Source organism: Amphiura filiformis, chromosome 14 (genome assembly GCF_039555335.1).
Source record: "Amphiura filiformis chromosome 14, Afil_fr2py, whole genome shotgun sequence".
Taxonomy (NCBI): domain Eukaryota; kingdom Metazoa; phylum Echinodermata; class Ophiuroidea; order Amphilepidida; family Amphiuridae; genus Amphiura; species Amphiura filiformis.
In genome coordinates this window covers 48705200-48718224 of record NC_092641.1, presented here as the reverse complement: position 1 = coordinate 48718224, position 13025 = coordinate 48705200, and the positions used below count along the sequence as shown (strand labels likewise).

The following is a 13025-nucleotide window of genomic DNA, read 5'->3' as shown; positions in this document are numbered from 1 at the left end:
AACAGTGCATTATTCAGACTCAATCTTTTCCGCCTTCCCTTGAAAATGGCAACTTATCAACCAAAGTTTTTAATATCACGGTTAGGCGATAATTTTCCTTCAAACAACTGCTCAAGTTCTCCATTTATATCTATATAAATACGACCACATTGGCTTGGGACAAACTTATTGGTCAGCGAATTTCAGTAAATGAAATTGCAATAATCTCAATTATGTCTATTTTGCTTGTTTTTTACAGGTCTGTTTCAGCCAGGAGAAATGCAATTTGAAAGTGAACGTGGTATGGATGCTGCATTGGAACCAACTCTAATGGAAATGACAAGAAAAGCTCTGCAAATATTGCAAAAGAACGACGACGGATATCTCCTGTATGTTGGAGGTATGTTGATAAAAGAAGCAAATTTGAGTACGTACATCGATACGAGCGTACATAAGATTTTAATGAAATTATGTGCTTTAAGGGGGTACTACACCCATTGTATTTTTTATGCGTTTTTTTGCATTTTGTGAAGAAGTGAGAAAACAAAATTGGACAAAGTGGTATGCAAAATGAAGGGGCAAATCTTCTCGTTCTGTTGGTGGCATCGGTATCAATGTAGCTTACATACTTTTAAAGGTAGAAGCCAAAAAGAGGTACATGAGTGATGTACCTCTTTTTGGTTTCTACCTTGAAAAGCATGTAAGCTACATTGATACCGATGCCACCAATAGATCGAGAAGATTTGCCCCTTCATTTTGCATACCACTTTGTCCAATTTTATTTCTTATTTTTGTCAAAAAATGCAAAAAAACGCAAAAAAAAATGGCAATGGGTGTAGTACCCCCTTAAATAGAGTCAAGTTAACTCAATCGATAAGGCTTTCGAATTTGGTACGAGAGGTTGTAGGTTCGAGCCCAGGCGGTAGGTAGTACGTTCTCGGGTAAATATTGAGTCAGCTTGAAATTCCTCTAGACAAGGAACTTGCTGCTAATTGTCTCATTGTAACCCGTACAAAACACGGGGAGCTTATCCTTTCTGCGAAGGTCAATTGCGAAACGTCTGGGCGTGCGCATCTTAGCTGCTAGCCCCTGTGTTGTTGGTTAATGGTTTATGGAATGATATGGAACCGTAGTGGTCAACGACAACATGTAAATTGTGCTAAGCGCTTGTGGATCAACGTCTAGGTGTTGTGACTGGGTGTACAGCACTAAAAATAACGGCATATATTTTTAAGTATAGAAAAATCAAGATGTGTTTTTATGAAACGGACGGTACATGCAGAAGTTGAATGTTGAGGCCTAAGGTAAATTTCGAAATGCGTGGTCATTCATAAAATGTGCAGGTGGTCTATAATTAAAGACCAAATTAAAAAGACTAGTTTGCGTCTGACGTCCTGTCAACCAGACCAAAAATACCGTACTGCGCAGGTCAGTAACCAATCACACCGCGCCGTTGCCCTGACGTCAGACGCAAACTAGTCTTTTTAAATCGGTCTTCAGTTATAGGTGTTAACATTGCGTCTGAAAGTGTGTTAATGAGGATATTGCTGAGAGTTACTGAGATGATATACAACCAAATGCCATTGCTTTATTAAACGTATAATTGGCAGACATGTCGAACTGTGGCACACAAACATGATCTTTTTTAACGAAAGAGATGAGCAACCATATTAATTATACAGGCGGTTCTTCAAACATGTATTATTGTAAGACAAAGCAATCATTATAATGTTTTTATGGAGAATGTCTACCTTTCGTCGCTTTCGTCACAAAACGCCCGAGGCATACATGTATAGGCTATATGCTTGTAGACAGAATTCCAGGGTATATTATTTATGTTGTTATAGTTAACACCAACAATGTATCTTATTTATTATTCTTTAATCCAGGCGGCCGAATTGACCGTGCTCATCACCAAGGGAAAGCTCACCAGGCTTTATTCGAGACTTTGGCGTTTGACAACGCCGTGAAGCTGGTAATGGAGATGGTTGACCTGAGAGATACTCTTGTCATTGTGACTTCTGTTCACGCTCAAGGAATGGGCTTCATTGGATACAGTTCGCGGGACAACCCAGTACTTGGTAATTGATTTCGTTTTTTCAAAATGATGTTTAAGTCAATCGACGTGTCAACTTTAGTATTCGGCAAGTCCTTGTCCGACTGTCCTTCCTGATTATCGCGTAAAATAACTAGGTAGCTTGATTGGTGAATGAGGTCCCGGAGTTAATACATGTTAGCCAATCAGAACCTCTAATAACCCTAACCTTATCCCTAATAATAATCATAAACCTTAAAATGCCTTAAAACCTAACGTTAACCCTTTTCTAACTAATGACCCTTCTAACTAATGAACTACTCCGGATACTTTTTGTGTGCATTATTGGTACATAGGTCAGTGCGTATATATATGTGGGTGTAGGTAGGTAGGTAGGTAGGTAGGTAGGTAGGGTGTTGGGATATCTGTATGTCAGTATGAGCCCAAACAATCGGATTTAACCCTCGTTGCATGCAATACCACTGAATAATAATAGTCTAATTTCCCAAATCCTTCTTTTGACTCTTTGAATATAACCATTATGCTATTTCTTGATGCCCGGGTAAATGTAATGATTCAGCAATCTCAAAGTGATGGGATACATGGCCTGAATTCCCAGCATTTTGCCAAAATGTGAGCCAAAAGGGGATGCGGGAATTTTCCCAGTTCTCCAGGATCAATACCCATGCAATGTTTTCCGTGTCTATAGTCTATCTAATATTCCATTACATATAGGCCTTAATGATGTCCAGCTCGGAGAAGATGGACTGCCTTTCACAAGCCTGCGGTATGCCTCAGGACCTGGTGGAATACTGCAGGAGATGAGTTATGCAGAGAATGGCACCAGAAGGAATCTAACCGATGTAAACACAGGTTAGTCCTATCATCAATGTACACACTAATCTTCATCACTTCTAATATAGAGTTTAGAATTCAGGCACACTGAGCCCGGGCCCAGGGGCCATGATCTAGGGGCCAAAAGTTTGAGATGAATAATAATAATAATAATGAAAAAGGAAGATGCAAGTTGGAATATCATAACACAGAGTCAACCCCTAGTGCGCACTTTTGGGGACGGGTTTGTGGGACGGCTGGGAAAAACTGGGGTTTGGTATGAGCAAATACAACCAATTTGTTTTCATTTAGACGTTCTGAATCTGCCCCTTTCAATATATTTACATTTAAAAAAAATAATTCTTAGAGATATAATACCAGTGGATTTACTTCTTTTATGACTTGATGACATAATCTAGCAATTTCTTTTTCTTTAATAGCTGATCCAAACTTCATCCAATCCTCGAGTGTACCAACGACAAGCGGCAACCACGGTGGTCAAGATGTACCAGTCTACGCTGCCGGTCCCATGGCTCACATGTTCCACCGTGCTCATGAGCAGACCTACGTAGCTCATGTGGCTCGTTTGGCTACATGTCTTGGAGAGTACGAAGGAGACTGCTCTCGCAAACCACAAGGAAGGAAGAGCCGAAAACGACCATAAATCAAACAGTAGTTACATCAATATTTGAATAAATATCTTGATTACTTTAAGATCGAGTATAAAATGTAATTGATAAGAAATGCTCATAAATGGTGAGAGGCTATTTTGCTTTATCTAAATGAATCTTTAGGGAGGGGTTGTCATTTCCTTTTTCTTAGGAGGAGGGTGGTTTCTTAAGAATAGAGGATGTGAGTTTTCAATGCAGGTCTTTTGAAGAACTGTGTATGATAATGAGATGGTCCCAAATATGGGGGTTGGTTATCATTTTGAAAATAGAGGGTCATGTCATCAAATTATCGAATGGCTTGGGACTAAATCTCGTATAAAATATGCAGTTACAATTATTACAATTAAAAATTATGCGTGCTACGCGCGCATTCGATCCAAATACACTATAATATTAAGAAGCTCATTTCGAGACCATTTTAGAATTATTTGTTTTGAGTCTGTTTGGGAAAGGGGACCATTTTGTGTGTGTGTGGGGGGGGCAAATCTTTGGTCTGACCAACATATTTAGAACTCCGACATATTCGAAGAAAATGACAGCCCCTTATTAGTGTAACTAAAATTGTAAGCAGTCAAATTATGATCGTGGCGCATCTGATGACATATATTATGTCATGGATCACCGTATTAATCAAATTTGTTAATTTTGATATCTGGTTCAATTTGATATGTAAGAAGAATAAGAATAATAAATGTATTTGATACTTAATTATTATCCAGAAGTGAGTTTTATTAGATAACCTGCAAAAATCAAAGCTTTATTATTCCCCAGAAGTGAGTTTTATTTTCAAGTCCATTTTGTTTTTCTTACGGGGTCGGAAGAACTTCACTCACGTTTAAAGCCATATTGTAACATTTGCTAAGGAGGTTGCCCTCAATGCTTTTTTTAATTCTAAATTCAGTTTTTACACGATTGATGTACTTTGGAAAACTAAATTAATAACATGCAAAGGCAAAGCTTTGGGTGCTGTAGTTGTGACAAAATCTAAGACTTAGAATAAAATGACACGACGTTCAATTGTTACGATGGCAATATTAGTCGAATGCGTACCCGATGTTCATAACACAGTACGTACATGAGTGCGAGACGGTCATGCAAAAGAATCGACCCGATTCACGTTCGATGGACAAGAAGTGGTTCGCATCAGAGAATATTTATAAGCGATCCCATGATGCTAGTGAAACATCCGGGTACTTGAGAACCAGTCTACCAGAAATCTCCATTGAATGAACACAGCTGTCAACAGCGTGATGTGCGTCATGCAAAAGATTCGACCCGATTCACGTTCGATGGACAAGGAGTGGTTCGCATCAGAGAAGATTTATAAGCGATCCCATGATACTAGTGAAACATCCGGGTACTTGAGAACCAGTCTACCAGAAATCTCCATTGAATGAACACAGCTGTCAGCAGCGTGATGTGCGTAACGCGGAAGTGAATCAAACCTTGCAACTCACTCATGATTGGTTAGAATGTTCATTATTGAATCCATGGTCGTGCGCTTGCGTTGTACTTTGAAATACGCGACATACGAAATCGGTCGCATCGCGTTCAGCTGTTGACAGCTGTACCCATTAAATTGGAATTTTTTTACTTTTAGTATGCCGCTTTCTTGTACTTTCAGACTTTTATTCCTCATTCAAATGTGGATCGATAGTAACAAAAAGAGCTCATTTAAACAGGGTACCAATTTTGTTTTCCGGGATCATCTCAAAATGCTTATCGACCCAAGTTTTGGACATATTTTGAGTGTTTGAAAATCGCGTCTTTGGAACGGGAATCAACAGGGAGAAATTGTGTGAAACTCTGTGATTACTAGACTGGTTCTCAAGTATCCGGATGTTTCAATAGTATCATAGGACTGCTTATAAATCTTCTCTGGGTTCGCATTGGCGACATATGTGCTGGTATTAAATAGCTATTTCTTGGTATTGCCTCATCTGTTTGGGCCGAGTTAAAGAGGGCATACCTGACAGTGAAAACAAACATTTTATGAAAAAAACGATGTAATTTCTTATGAAAAATTTCTTATGGAAATGTTACAACATGGCTTTAAATGTCGGGTTAGGGTATAAAACATTTTAATAACTCAGCAAACACAAAAATGATCTTAAAGGGTTTATTCAAAACATTTTAATAACATTTCAATGTTGGGTTATATAAAGATCATGTAAACGTTTTTAAAACGTTTTTGCAAAACATTTTGCAAATGTTTTTGCAAAAATAGACCTCACCTATCTGCTAAATTTAAAGGTTTGGATTTTAATTCGTTTCATGTTCTTTATACATCCCGACATTTAAATGTTATTAAAGGTTCTGACCAAAACCAAAACGCGTTTATACCACGTTTATACCACATTTTAAGTTTGCTGCCCCTACCCCCCCCCCCACCCCCCACCCCAATGAAATGGGCCATATAAAGGAGTCGACCAAAGCAACAGATGGAGGGGACGTAGACTGCATTTTGAGTATGAAGTATGATTGCCGCATTTTTTTACTTTGTTTCCATGACTTTCCATGTATAGCTACATGTAAACTTAAGTCACGTGGTTATCATTGAGTAATTTAAATAATGATGGAAAATCGCTGAAATTGAACCAAAATTGCAAATAATATGATCCTTTTATTATTTTCAAATAACATGAAATGGAATCTTGAAGTGGCGTCATGATAAATAACACCCGGGAATAACATGAAATGTTCTACAACAGCCGTAACTAAATATAAAAAGCGATTTACTAGATTTCATGTGATTTTAAATACTCTCTTAATGTTAAAGAGTGACTCAAAAGAGTGGGTATTTATGCACTCCAAAAAGAGTGAAAATCACCCCCAAAAGAGTACAATTTTCACCCCAAAAGAGTGATTTTCAAAGAATCTGCAAACCGTGCTCTAAACATCGCAATTAACATTCGATATAAAGTTAAGATAATGAAGGCTCTAATCATTTCATAGGACCGTGTTTATGTCTGACCAACAGACCAAGAGGGGTCAAGAGGTCATGTTCTGGAATAAAATACTCTAGTTGGTTTGCCAGCGAGAGAAAAAACTAAGCAAGAGTGAGCTATTAATAGAAAAAACTAAATGATAATAGAAAATAAATATTGACAATTTTTGGTTCATAGCAAATTCGGTGGAATTTTGTTTTAATTGATAAGATTTCGGAAAACCACATGCAAGAGCCTTTGTGTTCAAAACCTTGATCATCATCGTTGGGCAAGAAAACCTCCTATGTGTCATTGGCCCCTGAACATGTTTAAAGCAAAACTTTCTATATATGTAACCTGTTGGCAGTTTTGTTTTAAACATGTTTATGGGCCACAAGCACATGTTTTTTGAAAGTTGAGCACTTTTAGCGTACTCCAAATCTCCTTCGTTATATAAGGATTGCTTCGCAAGTGCCTTATTTAAGGACACAATATACTGTAATCACATTAAACAGCCTAAAACATCGCTTTTATAAAATCTGCCCCGAACTTATGTTTACATTTTACTTAAAATAATAACAACAAACCGGAAATCCCCGTTCTATTAATAGCTCATTATATTACTTTTCCAATATCAACAGTGTTTTTGTTTTATAATTATGATAATGCAATGATCACAGTGTTATCTGGGAATACCCAAGATATTAATAAATCTGACTGAAATAATTGTTATCGTAAATCAACTTGATTACATCTCTCATGAAATGTTTATAAATATAAACAAAGTACAGTACATGATCAAATCAAAACACCTCTACTCACCTCTACGTCATCTGGGTTTTATGGCAAAGGATTTCGGGAGTTCATTTTTATTTTTTTATAATTTATACGCTCAAAAATACTATTAATCTACCGCGTTCCATGCAATATTTAACAATAAGAGCATACAGCCATTACTGATGGTGCTCTTTGCACTCAACCTATGATCAATTATGTATATATCAAATGCTACTGGCGATGTGCGCGTGTAAGAGACAAACTCCATTTGAAGTTAATTGCAAATTGCATGCCTTAATGTGTACTGAAAATGCAGAGTGTTTTTCTTAATTTAAAAAATGTTTATTTGTAGCCATGTCTCCTAATTGGTTTCTATATGGTGTTTCAGAAAACAACCCCTATTCAGGTCGCTCAATATATTTTTTCTTTCCTTTCTCAAGACGCACTATCATTTTTGTTGCACTGCTTTTTTTTTTTTTTTTTACTTCACTTCTTTTTCTACTACCCTACTTTCCTGTAAAATAAATAATTATGTCAAAACAATTAATCTCAAAGCAAGTCCTGCGTAGTAATATAATATATTTGAGTTCCTTATTATTGATATTTGAGATATTCGTCGTGAATATGTTTTTGTTATAGAAACGTACAAGCTAGAAATGGCTGACGAATCTTTAGTAGTACTTTCATTCCCTCCCATACCTATTCTAAAAGGCATTATTCCAAACCATTTTTGTCTTTAAGAAAATTATGGAACCCTCAAGAAACAAAGGGTAGTTTATTTCCCCTTGAAAAGAGATCACGTCCTTAAATCAACCACGATTTTCTGCTTTTACACCAGAACCCGTTTTGGTTATTCGCTGGGCGTATTTTAGAACCGCTGTTTCCATGGTTTCTGAGAGTGTATGCATGAAGTGAAAGGGTTTTTTTTATTGAAATACTCTATTTTGTACCGAGCACAATGGTAGGTTGAGAGATGCGACGTATTCGGTATATATCGCGCAAATTATTAAGCTTGATTACATTACTGAGCTCAGACGACAAATGTTGCATGGCGTAAACTAATTATACGAAGACTCCTCGTCATGGCTAGCTTTATATGAGAACTACAGGCTGAATACGTGGACATGCTGATTTTGATTCTGGCTGCGAAGGGTTTAAGTTCGACCTCTGGTTCAATCATCAAAGCTTCTTACCTGGAGAATCGTGTGGCAATTTGATATATCAACCGTAAACCAATGTAGACATGGTGGATGAACATGCTGCATTAACATGCCAGAGAATCGTCGTTGGATATATCACAAATGAATGTTTTTTGGTAGCTAGTGCGTAATGGTATACGTGCATTTGGTATGTACTGCGAATATTAAAGCATAATTTTCTAGTGGTAATTTGAAAAATATTATTAACATATAAAATCAAAATTATAAGGTATATTTGCAATTTTTCTTAATTTCCTTTCGTCTTTTTAAAGTTTTTTTTGCTTGCTTGCTTGCTTGCTCCTTTCTTTCTCTTTATCCTTCCTTCCTTCCTTCCGTCTTTTCCTCCTTCCTTCCTCCCTCGCTCCCTTCATTCATTCAATCATTATTTCATTCATTCATATTTAGCAATTTTCTTCATAATGGCTCAGCAAGTTGAGAAGTAAAAATAACTATGAGAATTTTTTAATGGCTCAAGAATTTGACCACTATTTTGGGCAAAAATTACCAATTAGCGCAAGCTTAAATTCCTTAGAGGGAACAATGATGAGGATAATAAAGGCAATCACTTCTTTGAAAATAAATCAGGTTGAAGTCCTTATCGTAAAGGGTCCATGTCACCAACATTTTACTAAAAGCGGTATAAAATACTCTAGTTTTAGTTGCGGACTGACTGGGCTTACAATATAATTGAAGACCTGAGCGCAAGAAGACCGTAAGTCCACTTGGCCCCTCAATATGTATATACTAAAGCTGCGTATAGTTTCGTATAGTTTGGTAATGTTTTATACATGTTCAGGGGTCAAAACAAATCTTTCACAAACCTTTCATGATGTTTTCACCTTGGAACATTAGTGTATACATGTTGTGGGGCCAAGTGGACTTACGGTCTTCTTGCACTCAGGTCTTCAATTTAAATTTTCGATTTCTTGCTATAGTCCGTACGTATTACTCGAGCCAATAATTAAATACTATTTTCATTAGACCTATATCTTTAACAAATAATGACGATAAGTATACAAAAGTATATATTTTCAGAAAAGGAATGGTGCAAGGAGTTTTCTAACCATCATGCGCACAATTTGCACCTCGATGCACCTGCGCACACATTTTCGTCCAAGAGCTTCCAAGCAGAGAACAACAAGCAGTGAATGTCTCTACCACAGTCTTTGATAACACTACACGGTTGAGTACATAGCAATGTGAGAGTTTTGGAGCTTTTGGGTGAAAATGGGCCTCTTTGATTGGTTCCCTTCATCCAATCAGATTTTTTTTTATCAAACGAAAGCTAACACTTCCCCCTAAAACACTTTTCGTCACTAGTTCAACAGATAACACAATTCAAGGCGCAAGGCGAATGTGGTAAATCTGTTGAAAACTACCTATCCAAGCACATGTTTTGACCAAAATGTAGGTTTAAAAAGTCGAAACCTCAAGTGTTCCCTACAATATTTGTCAAATTTTATGTCATAAAATGAAAAAGCACACTTATATTGTCCATATACTAGCGTCACTAGAATGAGCAATGACCAATTCTCTTTAAATTGCAAATCTTGTGCAAAACGTTACTATTTTCGCCAGTTTTGTCATACGGTTGTAAATTCAATGAACTATGACTTTACTAAAAGAGCGCTTACAAATTGATGTGCAAGTTATAACGATTCTTTTCAAATGGGCAGTTTTGAGAAAAGCACAAAATTTGATTATAAAAGACTTTATTATTATTTTCATGCAACCAATCAGCAGGTTAATGCACAATTTCACCTTACAATGTATTTTTTGCACAAGCGGAGTTCATACTGCAGATTTGATTTCGATTTTCATTTAAAGCAAAACCTCTGTGAAATTTAGGGTGGCGTTCATGTGAAGAATGCTGAGCCAAATGACTCAAATTGTAATTTCTGTCAACACGGACATGCCAGGCATGAAGAATCAAATTTAACTCACGTCGCAAACGGAGTTTAAATAATAGTTAACATATTTCGATTTTTACGGAAAACCTCGCCTCAATTAAAGGCCCATTCAGTAATTTGATCATCCGTAGAATCGTAAAAACCATCAAAATTCAGATCTAGTGTCATAGATGTGTTAACATAGCCTGCTGGTTAACCCGAAAGCAATTATTTTTATCTTTAATGTCTACATGTTTTTCAATGGTTTCAACTTGATCAATAATGCTGTTTCCTTGGTGTTATTTTTTTCTTTATTTCCAAATTTTTCATTTCAGAGATACCTAATTCTAATAAGTTATCCTTCAACTTTAAGTAATTATATTTTGAAGGTCTGTCTTCCTTGTTATATAAAAATTGAAATATGGCTGCAGTCGCTGCATTATGAAAGCATATTTTCATTAACGATTCCCTTACTCCCCGGCCTTGTACATTACATATCCACCATGACAGTAATAAACGCAATTTATTTTGCTTCGATGCGTTCTTATAACCTCCACATCTTTTAATAATTAAATTATAATCGAGGTTATCACTATGGTGAGTAAGTAACGGTCAAGCTATAGATAAACAAATAAATAAATAAAGCAACGAAATGGTACATCCTCTGATCCTCAAATACACCTAACACTCATACAAATATGAGAAAGATACATTATACAAACATATAAACATATGAAACCACATTCGAGTGGCCCAGTATAAAAACGGCCCATGGCACATTTTTGAAAAATAGAGGGCGCTGTTGAAAAATGTCAAAGGTCACCAAAGTTCATCCATACAAACATAACGCATCATGAATGTAACTCGGGAATGTTGTTAATTTAATCTTTTAAGCATCAAATTCCTTATGTATTTTAATGAACATTCGTACATTTACAGTGCCGATTTCTCCCAATGACAAAAAATGTGCCATGTGCCGTTTTTATACTGGGCCACTCATTATTATTTTCGTTCGTTTCAAGTTATGAGCATCCCCAGCAAACACAAAACGTTTTCGACATCATTCGCAAAAGGTTAGAAAAGGTTACCAGAAAACCTTTAAATGTCGGGTTATATAAAGGACATATAAAAGGTATAAAACGTTTTCATAACATTCAAAGACATTTGTTGATAACCTAATGCAAATATTCTAACAAAATAATATTTTTAAATATGTTAAAGTGTTAACAAAATAGTTGGCAAAAAATGTTTGCAAAACAATATTTCACAATAATATTTTGAAAATATTCTAAAAATATTGCCGTAGTCCCGGTTGTAGTGTGTTGTTATACAAAACGTTTTAAAACGTTTGCAGGACCTTTAGATATCCCGACATTTTAATGTTATTAAAACGTTTTTACCCAAACCAAAACCCAAAATATACCATATATAAAACGTTTTATAAACATTTTTGTGTTTGATGGGATAGGATTGGTTTTGGTTTTGGTCACGTAGATTCCTATTATCCTGCCTATGGTCTTGACTAACGTCATTACCGATACCTTTGTCTGTACTCTTTGTTAGAAACTTAAAACTTGTAAAATGCAGTTTTGGTTTTCATTTCAGTTTGTTACATAATCGTGTGACCGCGGAATACCTTGGTCAAAGTGAATAAAGTGACGAAATTGAACAAGTCAAACTTCATTTGAAAGCGTTGTGTAGATAATTCTTGGATTATTTCCCTGTGAAAAAATATAGACCATCGAAATATTTCCTCCCGAGATTACAAAAGAATAGACACTCGAGTGATGAACACATTTAATTCATATGCATATCGCATACGAGATAATCCATTGAAGCTTTATAACTTCCGATATAAAGGGTAGTGGACTTTTATTCCAGTTATTTATTGCACGAAAAAAAATGAGAAAGGGGAGAGAGTGGGTGTATGGAGGTGTGATGGGGGTATAGGGGGAGAGAGAAGGAGAAACAGAGGGAAGATTGTGGATTAGAAGAGGGAAGGGAAGGAAGGGGATGAGTGAGCTCGAGAAGGATTGTAGTGGAGTGTAGGGAGGGAAGAGTAGAACGTAGGGGAGAAATGAGGAAGAGAAGAAGGAAACATTGGGGAGAGTAGGAAAGACAATTCCGGCAACATCATATTGCATAATTATGAATGTTTGTTTGTTTTTTTAATTAAGAACCGTCTTAATGTTTGGTATTAATTTAACATGATCCGTCGGTAAGGATGGTATTTAAAGGAGGACATTAACACTGTCGTTATTACACACATTTGAAAGGAGAATGAGATCCCCCATGAATTACACAAAATTGATTTTGTTGTCGGTGCATAATTATTGTCTTGTTCATTACGTCAAATTCTATTACAGAAGCGGTTATGTAAAAGTGAGTCCAGTTGATTAGTTTTATGAATCCAATTTAATAGTTGTGTAGTGTGGCATATTTAAAGCCATATTATAACATTTGCGGAGGAAGACGCCCTCACTGAATTTTTAAAATTCCTTTTTTTACACTTTATTTTTGTACTTTATTAAAGCAATATGCCCTGCATAAATCAAGACTCTAGGTGCTGTAGTTTTGTCGGCGCTTTATTATTACGATGGAATTATTAGTCGAACGCATACACGATGTTCATAACACACAGTACGTACACGGCGTACGGGACGGTGATATACCGTAAAATTCCGTCTACAAGCATATATATGCCTCTAAACGAG

The 13025-nt window shown here is 36.3% G+C and overlaps 1 protein-coding gene across 1 annotated transcript; it reads left to right on the top strand.

Moving 5' to 3' along the window:
• Positions 1 to 1229: 1229 nt before the first annotated feature.
• LOC140169465 (alkaline phosphatase, tissue-nonspecific isozyme-like) lies at positions 1230 to 3783 on the top strand. Its single transcript, XM_072192726.1, has 4 exons — positions 1230 to 1251; positions 1869 to 2060; positions 2750 to 2887; positions 3289 to 3783. Exons 1-4 carry the CDS (start codon positions 1230 to 1232, stop codon positions 3510 to 3512), a joined length of 576 nt encoding a protein of 191 aa, XP_072048827.1. The 3' UTR covers positions 3513 to 3783.
• The last annotated feature ends 9242 nt before the right edge of the window (positions 3784 to 13025 follow it).

What these genes read in the sequence shown, in the direction of transcription:
- LOC140169465 (XM_072192726.1), top strand. Translation starts at nt 1,230, where the DNA reads ATGTGTTTTTATGAAACGGACG. An exon ending in GTGTTTTTATGAAACGGACG is followed by an intron (nt 1,252 to 1,868) that starts GTACATGCAGAA and finishes TCTTTAATCCAG; the next exon opens with GCGGCCGAATTGACCGTGCT. An exon ending in TCTAACCGATGTAAACACAG is followed by an intron (nt 2,888 to 3,288) that starts GTTAGTCCTATC and finishes TTTCTTTAATAG; the next exon opens with CTGATCCAAACTTCATCCAA.